Source organism: Phocoena sinus, chromosome 20 (assembly GCF_008692025.1).
Source record: "Phocoena sinus isolate mPhoSin1 chromosome 20, mPhoSin1.pri, whole genome shotgun sequence".
NCBI classification, from domain to species: domain Eukaryota; kingdom Metazoa; phylum Chordata; class Mammalia; order Artiodactyla; family Phocoenidae; genus Phocoena; species Phocoena sinus.
In genome coordinates, this window is record NC_045782.1 from 29,103,394 (window position 1) to 29,123,030 (window position 19,637).

A 19,637-nucleotide genomic window follows, 5' to 3' on the forward strand; every position below is an offset into this window, starting at 1 on the left:
GACAGGCGATGAAAAGTGGATACTGAACAATAACGTGGACCAGAACAGATCATGGGGCGAGCAAAATGAACCACCACCAACCACACCAAAGGCCGGTCTTCATCCAAAGAAGGTGATGCTGTGTATATGGTGGGACTGGCAGGGAGTCCTCTATTATGAGCTCCTTCCGGAAAACCAAACAATCAATTCCAACAAGTACTGCTCCCAATCAGACCAACTGAAAGCAGCACTCGACAAAAAGCGTCAACAGAAAACGCATAATATTCCATCAGGACAACGCAAGTCCGCATGTTTCTTTGATGACCAGGCAAAAACTGTTACAGCTTGGCTGGGACGTTCTGATTCATCTGCTGTATTCAACAGACACTGCACCTTCAGATTTCCACGTATTTAGGTCTTTACAAAATTCTTTTAATGGAAAAAATTTCAATTCCCTGGAAAACTGCAAAAGGTACCTGGAACAGTTCTTTGCTCAAAAAGATAAAAAGTTTTCAGAAGACGGAATTATGAAGTTGTCTGAAAAATGGCAGAAGGTAGTGGAACAAAAGGGTGAGTACGTTGTTCAATAAAGTTCTAGGTGAAAATGAAAAATGTGTCTTTTATTTTTACTTAAAAACCGAAGGCACTTTTTGGCCAACACAATAGCTTCTTTCAAAGTGGGTTTGAAAGTTAAGAATCTAGGTTTATTAATTTCCATTATAACAGTAAAGTTATTGAGTAAATGTATCTGATTTTAATGTATTTTTCTCTCATTGTATATTAGCATAAATCCAATTCTAAGCAACTACAAATGTATTTTAGACTGGTACAGTGAAGCCATTATGTATATAAATGAACAAACCCCTAAAAGTCAACGACCTTCAAACAAGGATTTCTCAAATTGCACTCCAGGGAACAGAGAAATGTTACGACCTAACACACAGAAAAAAGTCTTAACCTCTATCAATCTAGGAAACATTAAGTTATACCAAAGGTAAAAAGTGAGAAATCCAACTTTAGCAAAATAAGCATGGTAGTTAAAAGACTACTGATTTTGTACTCAAGACAACCAGTTTGAAGTCCTAGTCCTGCCACACACCAATTATGTGGCTCAGAGTCTGTTAATGTGTAAAACTGGAATAATATCTACCGCTGCTTGCTTTGCTGGTTTGTTAGATCAAGCATGAAGCTGTATGTGAGACAGCTTTGTAAACTGCTATGGGCTGAATCGTGTCCCTACCCCAAACTCATTTGTTCCAGTCCCAACCACCAGTACCTCATAGTGTAACTATATTTGGAGATAAGCCCTTCAGAGGACAAAACGAGAAGGCAGCCATCTGCAGCCGGAGAGAGAGGTCTCAGGAAAAACCAAACTGCCAGTACCTTGATCTTGGACTACCAGCCTCCAGAACATTGAGAAAATAAATTTCTGTTGTTTAAGCCTCTTAGCCTGTGGTGTTTTGTTACGGAAGCCCTAACAAACTAATACATTATCAAGTGCCATACAAATGATATTCATAAAACCCACTACAACTGGGTTTATGTCTTTTAAAAGATAGTTGCTTATAGCTCACCAAGAATAACGATATAACATAACTGGTATCATATAAATACCAAGATTTATAGCTTTCATTCAAATATTTATTGAATGCATACTATGTGTATCCCTCCTTGACCTTATTTCCTCCAAAGGTAGACTTTTAAATAGATACCTTTAATAAAGTTAAGGTAGTTCCTTTTACTCTTAGTTTGCTGAATAATTTGGCCATGAATGAGGATCAAATATAATTGAATGTTATTTTAAAAATTAATATTATTCTATTCATTTCTACTTATATGTTCATGTACTTTTGCCCTTTAAACTCTTGAGTTACAATCAAGAGATTTTTCTGATAATGAAACATTCCTTTCATTCCTTTGATTAACCCTACCAAGTCTTGCTTTCTTGTTTTGTTTTAGTAAGTATCCTACTAATTTTGATTTGTCAGTATTTTAAGATTATGGTATTTATGTTTATAATAAAGTTGGGCTTTAATTTCGTTTTCTTACAGTGTTCTTATGCTGACTCGTTATTAACATTACATCAATCTCAAAGACTGAGATGTTAGCTTTGGTACATTTTGTATTCTTTTAGGAAAAAAAGTGTTTATGATAGATAACAGATATTTAAAGATCTGGTAAAATTTTTCCATTAGTCTGGATCTGATGTTTTTTGATGTCTTTTGACTATATACTTCCAATATAATTTATGTAATGTTTCTTAGTTTAAATTATACTCTTTCTTAAGTCATTTTTGGTAATTACAATTTCCTGGAAAACTATCTTCTTCATGTAGATTCTACCTGAATAAAGTTGCTCATTTTTGTAAAGCACATAGAATAGTGCCTGGTATATAGTAAATGCTATATCCATACTTACTTTGTAAAATATTTTTATTATTTAAATTTCTACTGTATTTGTAGTCATGTCCCATTTTTCTTCCCCATATACTGTTGGACATTTTCTTCATTTTTCCTAATCAACCTTGTCAGAGTATCTTCTATTAAATTAATTTATTCAAAGATCCAATACTGGGTATGTTGATCCTCTCAACTATTTCATGGCACTCTCTTGTTATTTCATCACTGCCTCTGTGATTTCCTTCCATTTTATGCTTCTATACCATTGTCCTTTTTTCTGTCTTTTTTCACTTATTCATAATTTCTTAAACTTCATTTCAGACTAAAAGTTTCCTTCTAAATATCCTTTAGCTACATCTATTTTAATAATTTATCATTCCAATGGCAATGTCCTCCTTCACTTAAGAACTATGTAGATATTTAACATATATTTAATTTTTTTTTTTTTTTTTTGAGGTACGCGGGCCTCTCACTGTTGTGGCCTCTCCCATTGTGGAGCACAGGCTCTGGACGCGCAGGCTTAGCGGCCATGGCTCACGGGCCCAGCCGCTCCGCGGCATATGGGATCTTCCCGGACCGGGGCACGAACCCACGTCCCCTGCATCTGCAGGCAGACCCTCAACCACTGCGCCACCAGGGAAGCCATAACATATATTTAAATGCGTACTTACGTACATATATGTAAATTTTTAAACTGTGTTTTTGATCTCTATCTTAATTATACTGTGGTCACAGAACATGTTGTTTATATAAATTTATTAAATTTCTTCAGAATTCTATATACCTTAGTATGTGACAAAATGTTGAAACTGTTCCATGTGGATTTAAAAAGAATATATATTCTTCAGTTTGGGATTCAGAATTCCACATATACCTTTTAAATAAAGCTCTCAATTTTCTTTTTCAAGGATCTTCTATTCTTACAATCTTTTGTTAGTTGGAACTATTAGTTTATCAGATTTAAATAAAATAAAATAATTTATTTTTAATCACTCACTACAGATAGTAATTTTATGAAAATCTTATAATTCTGTCAGCATCTGCATTATATATAATGAATTTATGTTTCTGGAACACAAAATCATAACTGTCCTATCTTCCTAAGGTAGACTGTTCCCTTTTTATCACTCGTAATATTTTCACTTTAAATTTCTCATCATTCTCTAGATCTGTCTTAAGAAGTTCACCATGGGATTTTTAGAACTTCGACTTAATCCATTTACATTTATTTTTATTACTGATGTCAGTGTCATCCACTAATGACAATACACAAAATCCAAAAAAATACTCAACCTAAAAATAACCAAAAAAAAAAAAAAAAAGGAACAAAGAGCAGGTGGAACAAACAGCAAGATATTAGACTCAAACTTCACCCTATAAGTGAGCACACTAAACATCCCAGTTAAAAGTCAAAGACTGTCAGACTGAATTAAAAAAACTAGAGCCAATTGTATGCTGCCTACAAGACACACACACTTTAAATATTTAGGAAAAAATACATTAAAAATAAAATGACAGAGTAAGATACGACATAGTAATACTAGTTAAAAGAAAGCTAAAATGGCTTTTTGACATCAAATAAACTAGATTTCAAAGCAAACAGGTCTTTCAAACTGATAAGGGAAACAATTCATCAAGAGAATATAACAGTCCTTGGACTTTCCTGGTAGCACAGTGGTTAAGAATCTGCTTGCGGGCGTCCCTGGTGGCGCAGTGGTTGAGAGTCCGCCTGCCAATGCAGGGGACACAGGTTCGTGCCCCGGTCCGGGAAGATCCCACATGCCGCGGAGCAGCTGGGCCCGTGAGCCATGGCCGCTGAGCCTGCGTGTCCGTATCCTGTGCTCCGTAACAGGAGAGGCCACAACAATGGGAGGCCCGCGTACCGGGGGGGAAAAAAGAAAAAAGAATCCGCTTGCCAACGCAGGGGACATGGGTTTCAGCCCTGGTCAGGGAAGATCCCACATACTGTGGAGCAACTAAGCCCGTGTACCACAACTACTGAACCCTCGTGCCACAACTACTGAAGCCCGCACGCCTAGAGCCCATGCTCCACAACAAGAGAAGCCAACGCAATGAGAAGCACGCCCACCGCAACGAAGAGTAGCCCCCACTCGCCACAAGAAGAGAAAGCCCACGCGCAACAACAATCCAGTGCAGCCAAAAATAAGTAAGTAAAATAAATAAATTTTAAAAAAGAAAGTTAAAAAAAAAGAGAATACAAGAGTCCTAGATGTTTATGCCCCTACTAGTATGGCTTCAAAATTTATGAAATTGGGGACTTCCCTGGTGGTTCAGTGGTTAAGACTCCACACTCCCAACGCAGGGGGCCTGGATTTGATGCCTGGTCAGGGAACTAGATCTTGCATGCTGCAACTAAAAGATCCCATGTGCCACAACTAAGACCTGGCTCAGCCAAATAAATAAATAAATATTTTTTAAAAAACAAAAACCAAACAAACAAAACCCAAAATATATGAAGCAAAAACCGAAAGAACTGCAAGAAACAGACAAATCCATAATTATTGCTGAAAATTTCAATACCCCTCTCTCAATAATTGATAAAACAAGGAGACAGAAAACTCGCAAGGATATAGTAGACTTGAACATCATCATCAACCAACTTGACCTGACATTATAAACTATCAGAAAAATCCCCAAATATTTGGAAACTACTTGAGTCAAAGAAGTCACAGGGGATATAAGAATGTATTTCAAACAGAAAGGTCTCAAATCAATAACCCCAGCTTCCACCCTAAGATTTTAGGAAAAAAAGAGCAAATGAAACTCAAGCTAAGCAAAAGAAAGAAAATAGTTAAATCAAAATAAAACTCAATAAAAAAGAAAGAAAAACAACAGAAAAAACCAAAACCAAAACCAAAACCTAGTTGAGAAGATCAACAAAAATCAATATTCTCTAGCCAGACTGATCGGGAAAAAAGATAGAAGATACAAATTACCAATGTCAAGAGAGAAGTGACATTTCATTCTACAGATATTAAAAGGATAATAAGGGAATATTATTAATTTTATGCCAATAAATTTAGCAAATTCAAATAAAATGGAATAATTACTTGAAAGACACAAACTACCAAAGCTCACTCAAGAAGAAGTAGGCAGGGACGTCCCTGGTGGCACAGTGGTTAAGAATCTGCCTGCCAATGCAGAGGACACGGGTTCGAGCCCTGGTCCGGGAAGATCCCACATGCCGCGGAGCAACTAAGCTCCTGTGCCGCAACTACTGAGCCTGGACTCTACAGCCAGAGAGCCACAACTACTGAAGCTCGTGCGCCTAGAGCCCGTGCTCTGCAACAAGAGAAGCCACCGCAATGGGAAGCCCTCACACCACAACAAAGAGTAGCCCCCGCTCGCCACAACTAGAGAAAGCCCGCACGCAGCAACGAAGACCCAATGCAGCCAAAAATAAATGAATGAATGAATGAATGAAAAAAAGAAGTAGTAGGCAATATGAACTGCCCTATATCTAAATTTTTTTTTTTTTTTTGGTTGTACTGCACAGCATGTAAGATCTCAGTCCCCTGATCAGGGAATGAACCTGTGCCCTCTGCAGAGGAAGCATAGAGTCTTAACCACTGGACTAACAGGGAAGTCCCAAGAACTGTCCTGTATCTATTAAAGAAACTGAAAACTTTTTGTTTTCCTTCTTTCTTTCCACAAAGAAAACAAGGCCCAAATGGCTTCATTGGTGTATTCTATCAAACAACTAAGGAAGAAACGTTATCAGTTCTACACAACTTCTTCCAAAATACTGAAGAGGGCATAATTTAAAGCTCATTCTTTAAGGCCAGCATTACTTTGATAACAAAGCCAGATAATAGTTCTTTAAGAAAAGAAAACTACAGTCTAATATCCTTCATGCACAGAAGTGCAAAAATCTTAAACAAAATTTTAGTTAATCAAATCCAGTAATATATTAAAAGGACAATACATCAATCAACTTAGGGTTTTTATCCCAGGATAAAAGTTGGTTTAATATTTTTCTTAAATGTTCATCTATTTTAAGAACTAAAAAGAAAAACCATACGATCATCTCAATATATGCAGAAAAAGAATTTGACAAAATCCAACATTCAATCCTAATGAAAACTCTCATCAAATGGAAGAGAAACGAATTCCTAAACCTGATGAAGGACATCTACAATAAACCCACAGTTAACATCATACTTGAATCAACACTATTCGAGAAGTTCTGGGCAGTAACACCTAACAAGAAATAAAAGGCAGCCAGATCAGAAAAAAATCTGTCTTGGACTTCCATCGTGGTCCACTGGCTAAGACTCCGCGCTCCAAATGCAGGAAGCCCGGGTTCAATCCCTGGTCAGGGAACTAAATCCCACATGCCGCAACTAAGAGTTCACATGCTGCAACTGAAGATCCCATGTGCCGCAACTAAGACCTAGCAGCCAAGTAAATAAATAAATAGAAATACAGAAAGACAGGAAAGTAAGGGGGAAGGGGGGAAAGGGAGAGGTAGGGAAGGAGGGAGGGAGGGAGGGAGGGAGGGAGGGAGGGAGGGAGGAAGGGAGGAAGGAAGGAAGGAAAGAAGGAAGGAAGGAAGGAAATCTGTCTTTATTCAGAGATGACATGACTATCTGCAGGCAATCCAATGAATCTGCAAGATAGCCACTAGAACTAATAAATGAATTTAGCAAAATCACAGGATACAAGATCAATATACAAAAATCAATTGTATAGATACAAGTCAGAAATTGGAATTTTTTAAAAACATCCTTTATCATATCAAAAATTCTGAAATACTGAATAAATCTGACAATAGATGTGAAAAACTTGTACCTTGAAAGCTACAAAACACTGCTGAAATAAAGTCTTCTTCATGAAATGAAGACTCAGTATTGCTAAAATGTCACATCTCCCTAAATTGATCTATAGATACAATGTAATTCTAATCAAAACCCCAAAACTTTTTTTGGCAGAAATTAATAAGCTGATTCTAAAGTTCAGATGAAGATGCAAAGGATCTGGAATAACAAAAAACAACTCTAAAAAAAAAAAAAGGAAGAGCAAAGTTGGAGAGCTAACACTGCCTTTTATTATAAAGCAACAATGATCAAAACAGTGCAGTAGTGACATAAAATAAATCAATAGACAATGTGTATATGGACTAAGTTTTGAAAAAGATGCAAAGGCAATTCAGTGAAGAAAGGCTAGTCTTCAACAAATGGTGCTGGAAAAACTGGATAGCCATATATAAAAAACAAAAACAAAAAGACTACCTTGGATCCATACCTCACATACAAATATGGACCAAGGACTTCCCTGGCGGTCCAGTGGTTAAGACTCCACACTCCCAATGCAGGGAGCCTGGGTTCGATCCCTGGTCAGGGAACTAGATCCTTCATGCCACAACTAAAATATCCTGAATACTGCAACTAAGACCTGGTGCAGCTAAATAAATAAAATTTTTTAAAAAATGGATCATATGCCTAAATATAAAACCTAACACTACAAAACTTCTAGAAGAAAACACAGGAGAAAATCTTTGTCACCTTGGGTTAGGTAAAGATTTCTTAGCTATGACAGCAAAAGAACAAATTGGTAACTTACACTTCATCAAAATTTTAAAACTTCCCTTTAAAAGACACTTTCAAGAGAATGAAAAGACAAGCCATAGACTTGAAGAAAATCTTTGCAAAGTACATATCTAATAAAGGACTTCTATCCAGTTTATCTATAAAGAACTCTCAAAACTCAGTAAGAAAACAAACAAGTCAGTAAAATGATGGGCAAAAGATCTGAACTTCAAACAACAAAGAAGAAGATCTGAACAGACACCTCAACAAAGAAGAAATATGGATGGCAAATAAGTTCAAGAAAGGATGCTTAGGATCATTAGGTATAAGGCAAATGCAAATTAAAACTATAATGAAATATTATTACACTCCTATGAGAACAGCTAAAATTAAAGATTGACTATATCAAGTGTTAGCAAGGATGCGGAGGAACTGGCACTCTCAAAGACTACTGATGGAAATATAAATGGTACAATCTCTTTGGGAAAACAGACAGCATTTATTGAAAACCTAATCATGTATCTACCACTCTATCTTAGGAGGACCCAAGAGAAAAGGAAATATATGTCCATCTATAGATTTGTAAATGAATGTTCACTGCCACTTTATTTGTAAAACCCAAAACCAGAAAGCAAACCAAATGACCATAAACAGTTGAATGGAAAAACAAATTGTATATATATACAATGAAATACTACTCAGCAATTAAAAAGGAAACAACTATTGATATATGAATGAACTGCAAAATAATTCTGCTAAGTAAAGGAAGTCAGACATAAAACAAGTATATAATGTGTATGATTCCAATTACATAAAATGCTAGAAAAGGCAAAATCATCTATAATGACAGAAAGGAGATGGGGGTTGCCTGGAGAGGGAAGTGTTGGGAGAAGCAGGAGAATTTATAAAGAGGCACAAAAAATTCTGGAGGAAAAAAGTTACTACTTTGACTATGGTGATGGTTTCGCAGGTGTATACATTTGTCAAACCTTATCAAATTATACACTTTAAATACATGCAGCTTATTTTTTGTCAATTATCCTTCAATAAAGCTGTTAAAAAGAAAAAAAAAGTGCACAGATCCCCAGATCCCACCCCTACTCCACTTATAGCTGGTTTAAATTTGTCCTATCACTCCAGCAGAAGGCTGCTAGTTTATTCTCCAGAAGGGATAAAATAAAATCTCTGGACTAGGAGAACAACATGCACAATTAAGAATGGGAATACTGGGGAATTCCCTGGCAGTCCAGTGGTTAGGACTCCGAGCTTTCACCACCGAGGGCTCTGGTTGGGGAAATGAGATGCCGCAAGCCATGCAGCACGGTCAAAAAAAAAATACTGAAGAGAAAAACAATATATAAATACTTATGTACTGAACTCTACCAGCCAAACTATCAACCAAATGTAAAGATTGAATAAAAATATTTTCAGACATGCAGTCTCAAAAAATTTATTCTGATTACTCTTTCATGAAAGCCACAGAGGAAGTGTGATACCAAAACAAACGTGTAAATCAAGAGCATGGAAGCCATGAAAATCAGGAATCAGGATTCTTGGGTTGAATCCCAAGAAAGAAATGAAGGGGATCCCCAGGATGATAATTAAGAGAACAACTGCATGAGACAGCTGTGTATCAGGCATAGAGAGGAATTCGAGAATTCCAAAAACCAAATTCAAGACAGATAAAATTATCAAATATTTATGTGACACTATACATTTTATTTATTCATTCACTATGTACTTTATCCCCACCTACCCCGAATCTAAATTATAAACTCTTTGAGGATTATTTTGCCATTGTGTCCACTGTTGTGTTCCAAAGCACCTAAAGCAATGCCTGTTATCTATTTGGTATGTAATAAAAGTTTCCTTAATAAATAAAAATGCTAATTTTACCCTAAGAATCATTATGTGTAAGTAATTGGCAATAATATTCTATCTCGAAGTCACCACTTAAGTCACAATGTCAGAAGATTTTAATCTTTTAAAGATTCCTATTGGCTATTATTCCCAGTAAAAATAATTGTTTTTTTCAAAAACAAAATTAGTTTTTTGTTTTTTTTTTTTTGCGGTTCACGGGCCTCTCACTGTTGTGACCTCTCCCGTTGTGGAGCACAGGCTCCGGACGCGCAGGCCCAGCGGCCATGGCTCACCGGCCGAGCCGCTCCGCGGCATGTGGGATCTTCCCGGACCGGGGCACGAACCCGTGTGCCCTGCATAGGCAGGCGAACTCGCAACCACTGCGCCACCAGGGAAGCCCAGTATTATTTTATCTAGTTCCCATACATGATGGAGAAACCTTGAATCAGCTGATTCCTATTTCATAAAAATCCCTACTATAGCACACAGATCCCCAGATCTTTTGATCTTACATAATCTGTCAAAAAACAAAACACAAAATAACTTTTAAAGTACATGAACAGAAAAAGGATAAAGACTTTATCTCATTTCATTTAATATTTCATCACCTGGTGCTCTACTTCCTGAAGTAAGGATTCCAAAAGTTCTGTTTCTTGTGTCAGAGATGTCTTCTGACCTATTTAAAAAACAGGAGAAGACCAACACTCAGGCTTCTTATGGTTCAAGAATAAAGTTAAATTTCATTGAACATGTTCAATAACAAGGAATCAATCTCAAGTAAGCAAAACTTCTTCATTACAGCTACCCTAAAAATTTTTTCCAGAGTTTTAATTATAGTAGCTTTGACAAGAGGATTTCAGAACCAACCCTAACTACAGTTACAGACAAAGGACAATGCAGGTCTATTAAATACTTCTAAGAAATATACAGTGACAGTATACTTTGTAATGAAATTAACATTATTGTTTCTTCTAAAGGAATATAAAGCTATAGAAAACTAACATTTTTAATCAATCAACTATTCTAAAATAATTCCTCCCCCCAAATTTAAATGCGGCCTAAAAAGAAGAATGTAGTTAAGTGGGCCATTTGTTTATATTAAATGTCAGCAAGAGGTATGTGCTTTGAACATAATAGGAACCTGTAAAAAAGAATGTCCAGAGAGGAAAACGGTCTCAAAGAAGCTGCAAACACAGAAGGATAAAGGAATTATTGTTACAGAAATTATTATTATAGAGAAGGAAGAAAGAAACTGCTTTACATGACACAAAAACAAAACAAAAAAATGATAGGCACGCTTGCCAAATCAGACCACCTACTTTGTAAATCACAAAGTCTGAAGAACTGGAAGCATATCCCATGAAGTTACCAGAAGTTGTATCAATTTGGTGTAATGTTAATTGATACAGAGGAACAATTAACAGGTAGAACTTCTATTTTTTAAAGCAATCTTTTCCTAGCCTATAATAACTCACCAACCACTGAACCTCAAGGAAGTTCAAAGCACCATGTACACAAGCAGCATAGAAAAACTCACCCATCAGTGTTATAAGCTTATTCTTCAGCTGTGTGTCTAACCGTGCAATCATCATCTCCACCGCATTTCTAATTTCCCGAACACGCTCATCTTTTGCACTTCTTACAGCTTCGACATTTCTTTCCTAGAAGATAAGCAGGTAAAAAAATTTTAGGACTCCTCTGGTGGCGCAGTGATTATGAATCCACCTGCCAATGCAGGGGACACGGGTTCGATCCCTAGTCCGGGAAGATCCCACATGCCACAGAGCAACTAAGCCCGTGCGCCACAACTACTGAGCCTGTGCTCTAGAGCCCGCGAGCCACAACTAGTGAAGCCTGCGCACTTAGAGCCCGTGCTCCACAACAAGAGAAGCCACTGAAATGCGAAGCCCACACCGCAACGAAGAGCGCCGCTCACCACAACTCGAGACGGCCCGTGCACAGCAACAAAGACCCAACGCAGCCAAAAATAAATAAATAAATGTATAAAAAAAATTTAATTGAAGAATTTTCTAAATAGAAGTAAACAGACATTAATGCAATCACTGCAATTATTCTTAAAGTCAGTTGAATTCCTGAAACTCAGAAAAAAATTCTTAAACAATTAAAGCATAACAAAGTACACAATATTTTAACAGTTAAACAGAAAGATATGTAATCACAAAAAAAACTGCTTTGGGTAACACATACAAAACACATACTCAAAGCCCCAAACATATAGGAAACCACTGTTCAAAACCAAAAAATTATACTAAAGCCAGTTCACATCACACAAAACTCTAAAACAAATGAAAAATTTGAAAAACCACATCTATTCCAATTTACAAAGTTTTAAATTTTTTTCAGAACGAAACAAAGAAAAAAATAGGGTTTTTAAAGATTGCAGAGTACATAGTTTTTTTAATAGCATACTACCAAAAATAAAAAGCAATCTTTCCTATACTTAGTATTATTATAAGCACAAGCAGTGAAAATGTCAAACTAGAACAACCTCCCTAATGCCCAAATTAAAATGCTGTCAAGAGAAAATAATAGAAAAAAAGGTAACTAAACGAAGGCCAAATAGAAGCCATCCAACTTGTTTATATTCCAAAATGACTTTGTGTAGCATACATGTAACTCAAAAACATTATTTTCTGTATAAAGAATGTTATAAATGATGATCTCGATCTTGATTCCTACATGAGTAAAATAAAGACAACATCTTGAGTTAGGAATGGTCTGCAAACCTCAGGAATAACTGTCATTCTGGTAACTTCAAACAAAATATTTTCCAAAAGTATATTTAGTACTTAAATGTTTGATGCTTATTACATTTTCCCATAGAAATAATATTACAAATGGTAAATAGCTCACCAGAGCTCTTTGACCCATACAGTATCTAAAGAGTAGTGTTAAATATTACTCTTTGAATTCTTCAGTTTTAATTCAGGACATCAGAAATAGTTCATTCCCTGGTAGCAGAAACTCTCCCAAAGAATGAATGACTTAATGACTGTAAAAGTCAATACTGATTCTGTTTAGGAGTCAATTACTGACTATGTAACAAACAGGCTTATTTAATTCATTCACTGATTTGCTATTTCTGCATAAGAGGAGGCAATTCTCTGGCTCCAACTTCAGAACAGGCAAGGGGTTTGGATGCAAATTCCTCAGCTAGTTTGAAGTTGGTGAGAACTATAAATATATCTTATCAAAATTTCAAATCTTGAGTTCAACATCTGATTGGTTTGTATTATAAAAAATATAGACTATAAAAGGGATAATGATCTTTCAATAGCAGTCTTACCACTTCTTGAACTAAGCTGATCAGTTCCATGAGACGCCGACGAAGTTTGGCTACCTCTTCATTCACTTTAGTAACATGCTGCTCATAAATTTCCGCCAAAGGTTTAAAGGTATGTCCACCATGCTATTTAAAGTAATGAGTAGTTTTTGAACATTTCCATATATCTCATCTGCATTTACATTCCTTCCTTAACACTCTATGGATACTAATAAACTGGTAAATAATTTCAAATGAATTTTATCTTTTGGCTGCCTTCACTTAGTTAAAACAGGCCAGAGTTTGCTTAAAATCGCTTGGCCCATATAGGAAATCCTTCAAGATTTTAGATAATGGACTTTAGCAAAATGTTTACTTATCTAGAAGTTTTCACTCATTAGAAAGAAGCAAAATCCTTAACAATGGCCCAAACCACCTGACACAACCTTATTTGTCACTCTTCTTTTGGTCAGTTCTAGCCTCCTTCCATGACCTCAAACCTCTTCCCACAGCCCATTGCAAAAGAAACATCTTATTCAAAAATAATTCTCTTTCATCCACCCTGTCCAAATTCTCCACCCACTTAACTCCTACTTAATCCTTTGGAGCTTAACTCAGAGTCAGGTCCCACGGTTATTCACTCTCATCAGCACTGTATACTTATTCCCAGTATTTATCACAAAAGTAATTAAGTACAGAACTAGTTGTTTGATATCTGCCGTGTTCATCTCTGAACCCCTAGTCTCTAGCACAAATGAATAAATTAGAAAGGTACTTGAGGAAGAAAGATTAAAAAAAAAATCATAAGAACTAGATGTCTGCATTCATATTGTTTCACAAATGTCTATAAAGTTTTTGTTCCATTTTAAAGAAACTAAAATTGGAAATCACAGCCAGGATATCAGATCAACTGATATGAGTAGACATTTTACAGGTTTTTAATTAAAATAAAATATTTATGTAAGGGTTGCACATCATACATCAAAATCTCCAACAAAAGAAATTTCTCTGGAATAAGAGAAGGTACAATACCTTCCGCTATAAAGCAGGTACATTTAATTTTCATTCTATAAACAGAGTAAAATGATATTACTTTCTATCTAAATCAAACAAATATTTCAGTGCTTTCTACACTCTAATTAAAAATAATATGCTGAATTTGTTCCGCTTACCATTCCTCCCCAAAGTGCACACTGATGGCAGATACACTTCTTACAAGTCCAGCAAAATACACTAAGTTTTTCATGGTGATTTTCACATCTATACATTATGGGAAAAAAGTACAGTTATAAATTAAATAAATTTAAAAACTGGAACACAGTTACTGCAACAAATTCCTAAGTTTGGGCAAACAGGTCAGTCAATTTTAAATGACTATATCTCAGGAAATATAAAATGTACTCCATGGCTTCTGTGAATTAAGCTGAACAATTACATGTAGAGACAATTTTTTTTTAAGTATAGTTTTCATCCATCTATAAGGACTTTAAAATTACATGAAAAATGCAGACTAGTTTCTATTTAAAGTACAAAGATAACATCATTTCTGAGAAACTGTATAGACGATAAATTCTATCCTATTACTACATTTTGGGCAAATCAGATTATGTGTCCATGCCTACATGAGCATGTATGCATGCACACGTTTTCTACATGTGACCAAAGTCAACAATAACCAAGACACAGGTGATTAATTGCACAATACCAGATCCTCACTAGAAATGAACAATTCAATTTAAAAAAGTTTTCCCTTAAACTGAATAACCACAAGCAAAAGAATAAAGTTGGACATGGTTATTAATTGAATTGTGTGCCCCCAAATTCCTACATTGAAGCCCTAATGTAATTGTATTGGGAGTTAGGGCCTTTAAGGAGGTAATGAAGGTTAAATTAAATCACAGGGGTGGAGGCCTACCCAATAGGACTGGTGTCCTTACAAGAAGAGAATGAGACAGCAGGAGTGTGCACTCACAGAGAAAATGCCACGTGAGGATGGAGTGAGAAGTACCTATATCCTAGTCAAGGAGACAGGCCTCACCAGATACCAACCCTGACAATACCTTGACCTTGGACTACCAGCCTCCGAAACCATGAGAAAATAAATTTTGTTGTTTAAGCCACCCAGCCTGTGGTATTCTGTTATGGCAGCCCTAGTAGTTAAATACCTTTAACTTATACCATATTAAAAAAGTAACTTAAAATAGATCAAAGACCTAAACATAAGACCTAAAATGATAAAACTCTTAAAAGAAAACACAGAGGAAAAGCTTCATGATACAGGATTTGGCAATGATTTCTTGGAAATGACACCAAAAGCACACACAACAAAAGTAAAAATAGATAAATTGGACTACACCAAAATTAACAACTTCTGTACATTAAAGGACACAATAAACAGAGAAAAAGGGCAATCTATGGAATGGGAGAAAATAGGAACAAAAGTAAAATGGTGGGAAATAGGAAATTATTGTTTAATGAATTGAGAGCTTCAGATTTGCAAAATGGAAAAATTCTGGAGATTTGCTGTACAACGACGTGCATACACTTAACACTACTGAACTGTATACTTAAAAATGGTTAAGACAGTAAATATTATGTTGTTTCTTTTGCCACAATTTAAAAAATTGTTTCTCTTGCCTATAAAGGGGACACACTGTTGCAATTTTAAAAAGCTTTTCACTGATAAATCACACTGAGCTTACAGAAAATATCTAAATAGGTCGACATTTTGTATTTCTCATTTATAAGTAATCTGAATATCCAATAGGAAATTAATAAAAGCATGAAGAAACAGCATATTAGATACTATCTCATTTAGCATGATTTCCACACTACCAAATTTAGAATATAGCTTTTACAATATAGGAAATTTATCAGAACCATTATTAATCAATGGCTTATATATAGGCACCTTTAGCAAACCCAAGGGGGGGCCAGTAGGCATCAAGAAGCAAAGAAGAGAGATTAGTAATTAGCAAATTGTGGCAGTTCTAATCCTTTATGAGAGGCTTTAATAAAAGAAGTCAGAGTTAGAAGGGTCTTTCCAAATAGAGACACCCACACCATGCCAGAAGAAAATTGTCTTAGTGTTCACCTAGGAAGCTTAAACTTTCAATAATGTCATTAAAATACTATGTGGCACAATCTATGAAACACTTGAACAAAGAAACTAAGGACATACTTGTCCTTTTCATTTTCTTCATGTTTGGTGAGACTGCAGAGTTGAAGAGTATCAAGCTGCTGTGTTACTTCTTCTGCCCAACGACAGTTGACTAGTTCTCGTAGCTGGAGTGGAGCCCTGGAGAGGAAATATACATACATGTACTCTCAGTCAGGAATTTGAGATCATTTTCTAAAACACATTTCAAAGGTAAATACTGAGGTGACAAATGTGTTAACTCAATGGGGGGAATCCTTTCACAATGTATATGTGTATCAAACAATCACATTTTATACTTTAAATACCTTACAATTTTGTCAATTATACCTCAACAAAGCTGGAAAAAAAAAGGAAATTATAAATCAAGAAAAAATAAACACTCCTCAAAATAGGGCTCACAATCATATTCATACCATATTACTATCAAAATAGTAACAAAGACACAATGAAAAGTATGGTTTGTAACTTATTTTTACAATAATGTATCATTTACAAAAAAAACTGAATAAAAAATTAGCAATTCAGATTACGGACTGAATTCTTAATTCCTTAGTCTAAAGCTATACTCTCCAAAATGACAACCACTACTCATATGTGACTATTTAAATTAAAAATTCAAATTAGTTTAAAAAAAAAAAGAAAATTTCTTTACACAGTTACACTAGGCTTACTTCAAGTGCTCTACTGCCACAGTTGACAGCAAGGCTATAGAACATTTCCATCATACAGAAAGTTCTATTTGATACTGCTGATCTTCTTAAAAGTTAGTATGAAAAAAGTGAACAGTACATGAAGAAAAATGGGCAAAAGATATGAAGTAGTTTAAGAAAAAAAGAAATTATAAATGGCTAAAAATGTTTTAATAGATGCTCAGTTTCAATCATTTTTTTAAAAAGCAGATTAAAAACGAGATACCATTTTTCACTTAGCAGAATGACAAAAAAATAAATGACTGGTAATACCCAGTGTTGGCAAGAATGTGAGGAAGAAGCATTTTCAATATCTATTATTAGGAACATAAAATGGTAAAAAACCTTTCCCTTCAATGCAATCTGGCATCATTTGAAATATTCGAAAATGGAAACAACCTATATGTCTCTCAATATAAGCATAAAAAAAAATCAATGTATAATCTTACAGTGGATTATTATTCAAACACTGATTTTAAATGACATATATGTACATATGATCAATAAAGGCATCACCATATTTTACATGGAAAAAAAAAGCAAAGCAAAATAATATTATATCATTTGAGCTTTTTAAGAAAACATTTATATGTATACATCAGTACATACATAGAAAAATGTCTAGAAGAACAGGTACCCAAACCTAACACTAACAATTTCTTCTGAAAGTTAAATCATGAAAAAATCAAGTCGGGTATCAGAATCAGAAACCTTTTTATTACTATCTGGATTTTTTTAAACAGAAACTTTATTTTTTTTTTTAGTTATAAAAGATAAGTTAAGAAGTTACACAATGATTTTCCAAAAGAAAGTAAACAATGTAATGTATTCTACATAATTCTAAGTCAGGTAAACTAGTCTGCATTTCTTTATCGAGATAGATTGCTTATTTTCTTTTCAACTGTATTTGCAAGGAGTAGAAATGTGGCAGGTTGCAGAAAGAATGTTATGAGTATTAGGACACACGCTGACCCCATCACCTTACTACTTTCCAAATTCACAAATAATCATAGTAAAACACTTACCGGCAATGAGGACATTGAGCTCTCTGCTCTGTCAGCCAGCGCTAAGGAGGCAAAAAAATTAGATTTTGATTGCAGATAACACCATTAATTTGTACATGCTGAAACCTTACATACCAAATTTAATGAGTTTAACTCTCTAGTGCCTGCATTAATTATAGAGATACATATAGAATAGCAGGCAATCTGTCTCATTATCATCGTGACAGGAATAAATTTTCAAAGGCACAGAACTCATTCCAAAATAATTACTAAGAAGCTATTCTCTCACAGGTAAGAAAGTGATCCTAGGACTCTGGATCTCACAGGGAAGGTGTGAATAATCTTCACAAAAATAATAATGATATTGTTACTACCCCCCCCCCCAAAATAAGCCACTATGATGATTTACTTGTAACTAACCCACCACCATAAAATCTCTGAGGAATTTTAAGGTACTACTAAATTCCTTTTTGAAAAGCAATCTAATTGTAAGGTATATACATTATGGCTATATAAATTAGACAGAAAAACATAAATAAGCAATACAGCAAAACTTTGTCTTAAAAGAGTTCTACAGTTCAGTCATTTAAACATCTACATAACCTGGTTTCCTTGTAATTATAAAAAGTTTTACAAGAGAATAATATCTCTACTAAACCTCAAATTCTATTAATTTAACCATTTTAGTTATTATTGGATAGGGAGCAGTTTTACACCATATACAAAGGAGATGCTAATATCTTTCCAAAAACAATAGCTCCATGGTTAAATATTTTGTTTTAATTGTCTGGTAAACAGGTTTTGAGGTAAATAAATATATAATCCAATAGCTATGTACTCTCAATATCTGTTATTTCTGTTTATCCCTTCCTATTTCTATGAAAGAACCTAAGCTTTTACCTAAAGTCAAATAATTAACTCAGAAATAAAATTCCCAAGGAATCCTTAAAGAACAATAGAAGATTAAATAGGGGGAAGTGTACTTCATAGCACAGAAAATAAAGCTGTAAGAAAAAAAATAGATGGGAAAGGATTCCATTAACAACCTTGAACATCATTTCTTTGGTCCCTGAGCAAAACAAGATTTAGGTCAGGTTTCTTTCCCTCAAACAATGCTCTGCTAAAGTCATAGCACTCCTCCAGAACTGGTCTCAGGCCACACCTCTCTAGCCTCATCTTCTACCTCACCCTAGGGGATCCAGCAAGATTAAGTCTTTAAATATGTTTCCCCTCTCTGCCCAGGATATTCAACAACTCTCTTTAACTAGATTATTCCGGCTCATCCTTTAGATTTCAGATTATATGTCACTTCCTCCAGAAAACTCCATCTATAGACTATTTTAATACCACTGTCATGCTTTACCACAGTAACCTATACTTCCCCTTTCATTGTACCTATAACACTTGGTATACTGACTTGTTTGTCTCCCCTGCCCTACTAAAAGTAAAAGCCCTATAAAGGTTGGGACCATGGTAAGGAATGACCCAGTCTATATTTTTTATTATGCCCCTCCCTTCCAGTCAAAACAGGCTTATTGCTATAATATATACCACTCTTGGCATCCTATTTGTGTATTTGCTTATACTGTCCCTCTATCCATGTGCTGTCCCATGGGAATGTCCACTGATTATGTCCATAATACTTTCCTGCCTATCCCAGGCTAGTGATCTTTCCCTTCTCTTATTATTTGTGGCATTTTTACCTTGTATTCTA

At 35.2% G+C, this 19,637-nt stretch overlaps 1 protein-coding gene across 6 annotated transcripts in view; it reads right to left on the minus strand.

Annotated features, from left to right (window-relative positions):
- The window catches only part of TRIM37 (tripartite motif containing 37), a 148,495-nt gene that overhangs the window by 86,496 nt on the left and 42,362 nt on the right, over positions 1–19,637 (minus strand). For 4 of the 6 annotated variants that reach the window (XM_032616234.1, XM_032616232.1, XM_032616233.1 and 1 more), the window contains exons 3-8: positions 17,945–17,985; positions 16,252–16,368; positions 14,243–14,330; positions 13,095–13,217; positions 11,325–11,448; positions 10,396–10,463 (exon numbers count right to left, since the gene is read on the minus strand). In XM_032616234.1, coding sequence (XP_032472125.1) covers positions 10,396–10,463; positions 11,325–11,448; positions 13,095–13,217; positions 14,243–14,330; positions 16,252–16,368; positions 17,945–17,985 — 561 coding nt within the window. The remainder of the gene's footprint in view (positions 1–10,395; positions 10,464–11,324; positions 11,449–13,094; positions 13,218–14,242; positions 14,331–16,251; positions 16,369–17,944; positions 17,986–19,637) is intronic. The other 2 variants (XM_032616236.1, XM_032616237.1) reach the window with 1 other exon arrangement.